The following is a 12071-nucleotide window of genomic DNA, read 5'->3' as shown; positions in this document are numbered from 1 at the left end:
CCTTCATGCATAAAACTTCTTCAAATTTGCTACATTCCATGGCCGAGGTTGTTAGAGTAGGTGCCCGTCGAGCCAAGTGTTGGCCGAGTGTTCACAATGAAACTCTATGTATAAGCAATCTTTATTTTAATAATATTTGAAATTATTGTTTTGGCACATCTTTATCTGTATACCCATGCTAGTTGCATAGATAAAGCCATTGAATATACAAATAGTAGAAAGAATATGAGATGCTCATATGATGAGTATCATGAAACTCATATTTGGAATACTGTATATTCTAACAGTTGCTAGTCGATTCAACCGCCGCTAAGAAGGATATAGGCCGCTCGAGTTCGAGACTAGTATCTGCGATGTGAGTACCATGTTTCATTGGTAGGGGACATTGTGATGTCCGAGCATGCAGATAGGTGCTCCTGGTAGAGTGCACTGAACAACCCTCCATAAAGGACTTTCCAAGTGGTTCTCACTTATCGAGTGGAAACGTCCTAGTTTATGGTTGTACACCATTAGTCCTTATGACCCGGGATAACATTGAGACTCTATGTGCTAGAATTACACTTTGACTTGTTTAAAGACTCTCATGGGGTCATCAGGTGGCAAGGTTGGGTGTTCTGTCGATGCATTGTAGTCGGGGATTCACCGCTTATCTTCGGGTATGGATATCTGACCGACGATTTCGGTTGGGAATAAATCTAGCAAGCGGACTAGATCAAGTAATAGTATTTGGAGATGAGTCCAGGTATCGTACCCACAGAGATCGATGTTTAATTACTAGAATATGAATTATTTTTCCTAATTCAGGCTAATAAAATTCAAATGATGGGAGATAAATTAATTAAAACTAAATAACACGATTTAAATAAATTAACTAAAGCAAAACTAATCCAAACTATTAATTTAGACGAAAATTAAAATTATTTAAAAACGACTAAGGCGCACAACGGTACCGAGACAATTTATAATCTACGTGTCAAATTCATATTCAATAAATTAATTATTTAATTCACGACGGAATTCCCAAAATTATTTATTAAACGATTCCTCGAATTAATAAACCTAATTAAATCTAACAGTCCAATTATTCCTAAATGAATTTAATTAGATTTAACCGCATTAGATCGCTGTGAAATTCCAGTTTTTCAACCTAAAGTCGCACACAGAAATTGAATATTATTTCTAGTCAATTTAACCATGTGTTGATTGATGTGTGAAGCAAATATTAATCTATCGCCTTCCGGTTTTAGATTAACCAACAAATATTCTATTTAATTGGCCAGATTAAAAGAACACGTGATAAACGACATCAATCAATGAATAAAATAAATAATCTAATTGAATTAAACTCAAAATATCAAAAATAATATGTCTCGGCCCTATCATGGCCTTAGTCTATAAAAATCTACTCCATAAACTTAAAATAAAAGTGTAAGTCTCTTTTTAAAGTCAATGGAGAAAACATGATTAAGAAGGAATGGAAAGAGATTCTCTGTGATTTGTAGCGTGTGTGAGGAATTCCTCGCTGGTTTTGCCTTCCTTCTTCCTCCCTTCTTTTCTTTCTTCCGCGCTGTTATGCTATTTCGTCTCCTTCTGTGCTTCTGTTATGGTAGCCCTCCCTTCTTTTGTACGCTTCTGCCCTTTTATTCTTCTTAATGGGCCTCCTCCTTCCTTTCCTTTTTAAGCCCATGTCCAGTAAAGAAAGTGTAGATAAGATATTTATAAAGATTTACATAGATTTTTCCAAGATTTCAATATCATCAAGGAATAGAATATAAGAGTATTTAATTTTCTTTCTTCTGATATTTTGTTCCCTTTGAAATCTAGTAAATTTATATTCTCTCTCAATTTAAACACTTTTCACTTTTTATTCAAATCTACAATTATTATTCAATTAAGCACATAATTAGGGATAAAAATATTAGATAAGGACAAATATTATTAAATCAAATCCCTAAAATCTTTTCAAGATTGGCCTTATCAATCCCCCCACACTTGGCCTTTGTTCGTCCTCGAGCAAATCAGAGAATAAAAATATAATCGAGGAATATTCAATGATTCACCACAAAATTAACACAATCAATACTTTTCAACCTACTAAATTCCGTCATACTCAATCAAAATATCACACGTCAAAAATCATAAAATTCACTTTCATTGCAACTTTAAAACTCAAGCATTCACTAGAAAAGATCAAGATAATGAGACGTGTGTAGTGTGGAGGTCAAAACTCATATTCTCCAAAGGTGTTTTAGTTTAAGAAGTGCTCATATTTTCTGATTTTTTTTTCATATAAAGAAACTCTCCATAAGCTTATCTTTTATATCTTCCTCCACTAAATGTTGGAAGGATATGACCCGGTCAATAGGTCTTTTTAAGCTTATAACGTTAGGCCACGGCTCACGGCTACAATAAAGGTAAGGAGATTCAAAATGAGAGAAAATAAACAATTTAATCATACAATGCACTCCTTCATCTTTTATCTTCCTTCCCTTATGGAATTTCATCATTCATCCACCTAACTTTTTCATCTTCCTTGTACTTTCATTCATATTCCCCCATATTTTTTTCGATCTTCAACAACATTCCCTTTTAGGTTTTTTCAATCACCACATCATACAACGTTCAATCCTCCCTTTTTTATAATTATATATATCTTTTTATCAACTCCTTTCTCATTCTTCATGAATTTTTTTTTTCAAACTCCTCCAATTCTTCTCATCAATCAGCACACGAGAGTTATTGAAAATTTTAAAGCGCTAAAAAGTTTATTTCTCTCAAAATTAAGGTAGAGGAATAGTGTATGAGCTAAAATTGGGTAGTTGATGTGGGATTTTGAAGGAATGCGAATGGGGGCTAACTGTATGTCTTTGACACACTCCATTCGATTTTTTATAGGCTCAAAATGGGGTACTAGGGATATAAATGATGCATTGGGTAGGCTCGAAAGGCTCAAACGATCCAAGGATCGCCTAAATCATCCCTAAGTCATTCTCCTCCGTATTTTCGCCTCGAAAGATAATCAGACAAGTTCTAGATTGCTTCTTTTCTTTCTATTTTTTTTTCATTTTTTTTTCATGAGCTCGCCTCTTGCTAATTCACAATTAATTCATATAAGTATGACTCAAAGTGCATAGATGATGTCTCAAAACATGATACAAAACTAGTTTGTGCTCAAATCCTTCGGGTACAACTAAAGATCATCTCAATCAATTCTAAGTGTGATGTAATTTCTTGAGTGTTCAAAAATCTAGAAAGTCAATTAGTGTATCATGTAATCACAAGTGCAGTTTCTCAAAGAATAACCAGAAAAAATTTCATGCTCGAGGATTAAACATTGAAGCACATGCTAAGTGTGGTGACGTGAAACAAACACAAATCAAATCCCCCCCCCACACTTTAGATTTACACTGCCCTTAGTGTCATGCCATTCAAAAGAATATAAAAGTTGGATGCAGAATAGCAAGAGAACACTTCCCTGACAGTGTTGCTTTAAATTCCATGGACTGTTACATGGGGATGGTAGAATTCCTCAGTGCTGGAAATTTTTTATTTCAACAGTTTAGCTTTTCCAAAATCTAAATCATATTCCTTCATTCCAATATTCCCTACACACACTAAAATCACAGAGAATTAACCTAATAGAGTAAAAAATAAAAAAATAAAATGAAACGAAATAAAATAAATCACTGGGTTGCCTCTCAGCAAGCGCTAAATTTCTTGTCTATAGCTAGACAACTCCCTTTATGGATTAGGTTGGATCGTGCAAAGGAGTACTCGGCTCCTCTTGCTCCACAATTCCTTCATGAAAAATTTTCAGTCGATGTCCATTCACCTTAAAGGGATTTCCAGAATCTCCACGGATTTCTACAACACCAAAGGGAAAAACTTCAGTAACAGTAAAAGGCCCGGACCATGTGGAACGAAGTTTACCTGGCATGAGTTTTAAACGAGAGTTATAAAGAAGAACTTTTTGTCCAGACTCAAATTCCCTGTGCACAATCCTTGCATCATGCCACTTCTTTGTCTTTTCCTTGTAGATTTTTTCATTCTCATATGCATCAAGACGAAATTCCTCCAGCTCATTGAGTTGTAGAAGACGCTGATAACCTGTAGCTTGCACATCAAAGTTCAAAAATTTAGTAGCCCATAATGCCCTATGCTTTAATTCAACAGGAAGGTGACAAGCTTTTCCATAGACCAAACGAAAAGGGGAAGTTCCTATAGGGGTTTTGAATGCTGTTCTATATGCCCACAACGCATCATCCAATTTACTAGCCCATTCCTTCCTCGAAGATCCAACGGTCTTCTCAAGAATTTTCTTAATCTCCCTATTTGACACTTCTACTTGACCACTAGTTTGAGGATGATAAGGTGTTGCCACCTTGTGCGTGACCCCATATATAGCCAAAAGAGATTCAAAATTGCGATTACAAAAATGTGTTCCCCCATCGCTAATAATGGCTCTAGGTGTGCCAAATCTTGCAAAAATATTTTTCTTTAAAAATTGGATCACAACCTTAGAGTCATTGGTTCTACAAGCACTTGCTTCCACCCACTTGGATACGTAATCCACAGCCACCAAAATATATTTATTTCCTAAGGAATCTGGAAATGGCCCCATGAAATCAATTCCCCACACATCAAACAATTCACAGACTAAAATATTATTCAATGGCATTTCGTGTCTCCTTGAAATATTACCAACATGTGGCATTCATTGCAATTCAAAACATAAGTGTGTGCATCCTTGAACAGTGTAGGCCAGTAGAATCCAGCTTGAAGGATTTTTGTGGCCGTTTTACTTGCCCCAAAATGTCCTCCAGTTGGACCACTATGACAATGAGAAAGTATAGAACTTACTTCTTCCGCTGGAATACACCTACGAATAATGCCATCTGCACAAATTCTAAACAAAAGAGGATCTTCCCAAAGATAATATTTTAAATCTGAAAAGAACTTCTTTTTCTGCTGATATGTAAGATGAGAAGGAATAAATTTGCATGACAAATAATTGACAAAATCAGCATACCATGGTAAATTAGAGATGCCATAAAGTTTCTCGTCAGGGAATTCATCTCTAATTACATACTTACCTTCCTTGGGCTTCTCCAATCTCGATAGATGATCAGCAACTTGGTTTTCAGTCCCCTTGCGATCCACGATCTCTATGTCAAATTCTTGCAGTAGAAGGATCCATCTTATCAATCTTGGCTTGGCATCCTTCTTGTTTAAGAGATACTTCAAAGCTGAATGATCCGTGTGGACTATCACTTTACTCCCTACAAGGTATGGCCGAAACTTGTCCAAAGAAAAAACAACAGCCATCAACTCTTTTTCTGTGGTGGAGTAGTTCAATTGAGCTCCTGAAAGTGTCATGCTTGCATAGTAGATTACATGCAAGAATTTGTCTCTCTTTTGCCCCAAAACAGCCCCTAAAGCAATATCACTTGCGTCACACATGAGTTCAAAAGGTAGATTCCAATCTGGTGCGACAATGATTGGCGTGGTGGTCAACTTTTGCTTTAATACCTGAAAAGCTTGTAAACAATCCTCAGAAAAAACAAAAGGAACATCTTTCATTAGCAAATTAGTTAAAGGCTTAGTAATACTCGAGAAATCCTTGATAAATCGCCTATAAAAACCTGCATGCCCAATAAAGCTACGAATTCCTTTGACATTAGTGGGAGGAGGAAGCTTTTCTATGATCTCTACCTTAGCTCTATCCACTTCAATATCTTTTTCAGAAATTTTGTGACCAAGGACAATTCCTTCCTTTACCATGAAATGACATTTCTCCCAGTTAAGTACAAGATTCGTTTCTTCACATCTCTTTAGCACTTTTGACAAATTAATCAAACAAGAGTCGAAGGAAGAACCAAAAACAGAAAAGTCATCCATGAAGACCTCAATATGCTTTTCAACCATATCATGAAAAATCGACATCATACAACGTTGAAAAGTAGCGGGAGCATTACACAAACCAAATGGCATTCTTTTATAAGAAAATGTACCATAGGGACAAGTAAAAGTGGTCTTATCTTGATCTTCGGGGTCTATGGGGATTTGCATATATCCAGAATAACCATCTAAAAAACAATAGAAAGCATGACCTGCCAAACGCTCTAACATTTGATCAACAAAAGGTAAGGGGAAGTGATCTTTTCTTGTTGCATCATTCAATTTGCGATAATCAATACAAACACACCACCCAGTCACAGTTCTAGTGGGGATTAATTCGTTATTTTCATTTTCAACAACAGTGATTCCCCCTTTCTTAGGAACAACATGCACAGGACTTACCCACTTGCTATCGGATATAGGGAAGATCATACCTGCATCAAGGAGTTTGATTACCTCCTTTTTGACGACCTCTTGCATAGCTGGATTCAATCTCCTTTGAGGTTGAGTGGTGGGAGAGTGCTCCTTCTCCATTAAAATTTTGTGCATGCACATGGATGGATTTATTCCCTTGATGTCAGCTATGCTCCATCCAATGGCATATATGTGATCCTTCAGCACTCTCAACAGCTTATCTTCCTCATCACCTGTCAAGGAAGAAAAAACAATTACTGGCAGTTTATGTTCTTCCTTCAAAAATAAATATTTTAAATGAGGAGGAAGTTGTTTGAGTTCGAGGAATGGGGGTTCTTCTATGGAAGGTTTAAGTGATTTTGGAATATGTCCAAGATCCCCAATCTTCGAATTCACCGATCTTGGCAAAGGCTTTGATCCCTCCAAGTAGTTCATACATTCCTCCACTTCTTCTCTGCTGGATTCCGTGGACTTTGGGCTAACCAAAAGCTTTTCCAGTGGGTCTTCAATCAAAGTATCCTGCACACTACACTCAACAATATCATCAATAGCATCTATTCTATAACAATCAGAAGATCCAGGATATTTCATACTATGAAAAACATTAAAAGTTACCTTCTCATCATTCAACCTCAAAACTAACTCACCTTTTTGCACATCTATGAGAGCTCTTCCAGTAGCTAAGAAAGGACGACCTAAAATTAGGGGGATCTCACGATCCTCTTCCATGTCTAGCACAACAAAGTCAACTGAAAATATAAATTTATCAACCTTAAACAAAACATCCTCTATAACCCCTCTAGGATATTTAATAGACCTATCAGCAAGTTGAAGGGAAATAGTGGTTGGTTTAACTTCTCCAATCCCCAATTTCTCAAAACAAGAATAAGGCATAAGATTTATGCTAGCACCAAGATCACACAATGCCTTGTTAAAATTAGAATTTCCTATAGTGCAAGGAATGGAGAAACTACCTGGATCCTTAAGCTTTGGAGGTAATTTATTTTGCAAAATAGCTGAACATTCCTCAGAAAGCTTAACAGTTTCAAAATCAACAAGTTTCCTCTTTTTAGTCAAAATATCTTTCAAGAATTTAGCATAAGAAGGCATTTGAGCCAAAGCCTCTACAAAAAGAATATTTATGTGCAATTTCTTAAAAACTTCGAGAAATTTTGAAAATTGTTGATCCAATTGTAGTTGCCTTGCTCTTTGAGGAAAAGGAAGTGTATTAATATCAATATTATCATTAGAATCAACTCATTACCTTTCTTACCTGTCTTCCGTGTAGTCTGAGTGTTCTGTTCCTTAGCATCTTCCATTTTTGGTTTCATTCCTCCATCATTCTTTGCCTCCATATCTGTAGAATTCTGCCTCTTTGGTTCCTCTTCCTCGGCCTTGATCACTGTACTCACTGCATTCACTCCTTTTGGATTTTTCTCAGTATCACTTGGTAGTGTTCCAAGGGGTCGATTTGCTAATTGATTGGCTATTTGACCCATTTGAGCATCCAATCTTCGTAAGATAGCGTCATGATTCTGCAGTCTCGTCTCCATTCCCACAACATGTTTCATCATAAAATCCTCATAAATTGGTCTTTGATCTTCTTGCTTGAATCCTGGAGGTGCTGCAGGTACCAATAATCCTTGTTGTCTCACTTGTTGAGGAATGGGCAGTGGAGGAATATGTGTTGGATTAAGGGAATTCTCCGTATTCTTCCAAGACAAATTAGGGTGATGCTTCCATCCTGGATTGTATGTGGAACTGTATGGATTTGATTGTTGTCTCCATTGATTCCCCACAAAATTCACTGCTTCTTCATCAAAAATGGGTTGTTCCTCGATGACTATTCCTTGGACCTGATTTGCTTGATTTGATTTCAGCTGAGAGAATTGATGGGCCAACCCATTAATCTTAGCAGTAAGTGCAGCCTTCTTTTCTCGTTTAATATCTGTCCAACCCGCACTATTTTCAGCCATATTTGAAATTATTTCAAGTGCAACTCGTGGAGTCTTCCTGTATAAGCTACCATTGGCTGCCACATCTAGCATGGAACGCACAGAAGGATCTACTCCGTTATAGAAAATCTGAACTTGTTCAGATGAAGAGAAACCATGTTGAGGACACCTCCTTAACATCTTTCTAAATCTTCCCCAAGCTGTATGTAATGTCTCCCCATCCTTCTAGCGAAAAGATGAAATATCCATACGCAGTTGTGCTAGCTTGGTGGGTGGAAAATATTGATTCATGAACATTTCCACCAAACCATTCCATATAGTAATAGAGCCATCTGGTAGATCTCTAAGCCATTCTGCTGCTTCACCATGCAAAGAGAAGGGGAATAGTCTCAATCTTATGGCATCCGTGCTCACTCCATTGAACTTGATTGTGTCACAGATAGATAGAAATCCCTCCAGATGTGCATTAGGATCCTCGGTCTGCGATCCTCCAAATCTCACTTGATATTGTATCATTTGAATGATGGATGGCTTCAACTCAAAATTATTTGCTTCCACAGTAGGGCGAGTGATGCTAGAACCATAACCTCCAGTGGTTTGTCTAGTGAGATCATAGACAATGCGATCATCTTCCTCGTTGTCCATTATTTCCATCCCTGCTGTTTCAACCTCGTCCTCTGGTTTTAACTGTTCTTCCACGTCAAAGTCTGAGGATTTCTCCCTTTGTGCTCTACGTCTCCGTCGAAAAGTATTCTCAATCTCTGGATCAAATGGCTCCAATTCTGTCCTTCCTTTAGCACGGCTCATGCACAGTAAGATAATCCTTGAAAATAAATAACAGACTTCAAACGTACTAATACGCGTAGAATCGACAAAATAAAATAAAAACCTAATCTCAAGAAAATAATAAATCCTAATATTAAACAATTCGATCCCCGGCAACGGCGCCAAAAACTTGACCGACGATTTCGGTTGGGAATAAATCTAGCAAGCGGACTAGGTCAAGTAATAGTATTTGGAGATGAGTCCAGGTATCGTACCCACAGAGATCGATGTTTAATTACTAGAATATGAATTATTTTTCCTAATTCAGGCTAATAAAATTCAAATGATGGGAGATAAATTAATTAAAACTAAATAACACGATTTAAATAAATTAACTAAAGCAAAACTAATCCAAACTATTAATTTAGACGAAAATTAAAATTATTTAAAAACGACTAAGGCGCACAACGGTACCGAGACAATTTATAATCTACGTGTCAAATTCATATTCAATAAATTAATTATTTAATTCACGACGGAATTCCCAAAATTATTTATTAAACGATTCCTCGAATTAATAAACCTAATTAAATCTAACAGTCCAATTATTCCTAAATGAATTTAATTAGATTTAACCGCATTAGATCGCTGTGAAATTCCAGTTTTTCAACCTAAAGTCGCACACAGAAATCGAATACTATTTCTAGTCAATTTAACAATGTGTTGATTGATGTGTGAAGCAAATATTAATCTATCGCCTTCCGGTTTTAGATTAACCAACAAATATTCTATTTAATTGGCCAGATTAAAAGAACACGTGATAAACGACATCAATCAATGAATAAAATAAATAATCTAATTGAATTAAACTCAAAACATCAAAAATAATATGTCTCGGCCCTATCATGGCCTTAGTCTATAAAAATCTACTCCATAAACTTAAAATAAAAGTGTAAGTCTCTTTTTAAAGTCAATGGAGAAAACATGATTAAGAAGGAATGGAAAGAGATTCTCTGTGATTTGTAGCGTGTGTGAGGAATTCCTCGCTGGTTTTGCCTTCCTTCTTCCTCCCTTCTTTTCTTTCTTCCGCGCTGTTATGCTATTTCGTCTCCTTCTGTGCTTCTGTTATGGCAGCCCTCCCTTCTTTTGTACGCTTCTGCCCTTTTATTCTTCTTAATGGGCCTCCTCCTTCCTTTCTTTTTTAAGCCCATGTCCAGTAAAGAAAGTGTAGATAAGATATTTATAAAGATTTACATAGATTTTTCCAAGATTTCAATATCATCAAGGAATAGAATATAAGAGTATTTAATTTCCTTTCTTCTGATATTTTGTTCCCTTTGAAATCTAGTAAATTTATATTCTCTCTCAATTTAAACACTTTTCACTTTTTATTCAAATCTACAATTATTATTCAATTAAGCACATGATTAGGGATAAAAATATTAGATAAGGGCAAATATTATTAAATCAAATCCCTAAAATCTTTTCAAGATATGGCCTTATCAATATCCTATGTGTTCTCATGTGTATGTAGATTGAAATCTCTGATCAGAGTATGATGGTAATTATGAAAGGGGTTTCATAGATTACACCATCGATGCAACTACGACATGACACATAGTATCGATTCATTGACAACTCTCGATATATCAATGGTTGTCGAATCGGTCGGGATAATGAGTTGAAGGGACCGTACTGTACGCTAACCATAATTGAATGGTTTTTTGCAGGCACTATCATTTGATACCTAGGGAATCATGTAAGCGATGCTGCTAGGTGTTTAACATGATTGGTTGGGTACTATCAGACTTGAGTTCTGACGTTCTTGTTATCAAGGAGTTGATAAGTAAGAATGGAGCAATTGGGGTATGCTCATATAAGGACATGTTTAGTCCGAATCACATGGAGATGTGAACCCACGACTAGTTGTATCAATGAACCATTGAGGGCCACACATGTACTAGCTTTTTAGATCCCGTTGAGAAGTAAAATAGTTCAATGTGTTGAACGGCTTATAAATGAGTTTATAAGCGTAAGAAAAATAGAAGTATGACTTCTATGAGAGAAATGTAATTTTTAATTTATGGAAGTGTTCCTAAATTAAAAGTTGGCCAAATAAATAATGTATTTGAAAATTGTGATTTTCATAAACATTATTATGGACTATAGTAAATTAATTCAAGTGTTGAATTAATTAAATACTAGTGGGCCTAGTAGAGTCTAAATAATTAAATTAATTCAAGTGTTGAATTAATAAATCATATTGGGTCTTGTAGAGCCCAATAGTAAAATAATTATTCAACTAGTGACTTGAGTAAATTCAAGTAATGTTTAATTAGTCTCAAAATTTATTGAGATAATTTAATTAAGTCCATGGATTTTTAATTGTTAAAATCAAATAAAAAATGCATGCATGGGAGGTGAGAGTTGGGAGACAATTTTTGTTTAACCAAGGCATGGCATGCAAAGTTGGACACTACTTTTTCACATACCAAGACAAGTCTCCCTCCCCTTCAATCCATCATGCAATGGCCGAAAATTGCAAGGGTTCTCTCCCTCATTTTCCTCTCCATTTTTGTTCTTCAATTGTTGAAGAAAGAAAATACTTCTCAAAGAAAATGCTCTAATTTTCTAGTGCAAATTAGAGTGGTTCTAGCTAGTTGGTGGTGGCTTAATATTTGAGCAGGGTGGGCTCAAAGGAAGCTTGAAGATTGTCTTGCCATTCAATTGCTAAGGTGTTTACACCTTAGTTGGAGCCATCATCAACCTCAAGAGATTGATAAGGTATGATTTCTTTACACCCTATTAATGTCATAGTTGTGTTTTTGTATATGCTACATCCTAGTACATGAGAGGTGCGAATATTTCTCTTCAAATTTCGGTCTTCTTGTTTTGAAAACATTTTGTTGCTTCCGTTGCGCATTTGAGCACCTAAAACCGATACCCTTTCAAGTGGTATCAGAGCTAAGGGTACTAGTTTTTGTAGCATATACATAATATTATATTGAGGTCGATTTCTAACCGCATGAGATGAAATTT

At 36.0% G+C, this 12071-nt stretch overlaps 1 protein-coding gene across 1 annotated transcript; it reads right to left on the bottom strand.

Moving 5' to 3' along the window:
* Positions 1–4668: 4668 nt before the first annotated feature.
* On the bottom strand, positions 4669–8447 carry LOC142524029 (uncharacterized). Its single transcript, XM_075627754.1, has 3 exons — positions 7586–8447; positions 6367–7061; positions 4669–6273 (listed from the first exon to the last, which is right to left on the bottom strand). Exons 1-3 carry the CDS (start codon positions 8445–8447, stop codon positions 4669–4671), a joined length of 3162 nt encoding a protein of 1053 aa, XP_075483869.1.
* Between the last annotated feature and the right edge of the window lie 3624 nt (positions 8448–12071).

The sequence above is a fragment of the Primulina tabacum genome, chromosome 14 (assembly GCF_025594145.1).
Source record: "Primulina tabacum isolate GXHZ01 chromosome 14, ASM2559414v2, whole genome shotgun sequence".
NCBI classification, from domain to species: Eukaryota; Viridiplantae; Streptophyta; class Magnoliopsida; order Lamiales; family Gesneriaceae; genus Primulina; species Primulina tabacum.
Note: the sequence above shows the minus strand (reverse complement) of the source record. Positions and strands in the feature narration are given on the sequence as shown.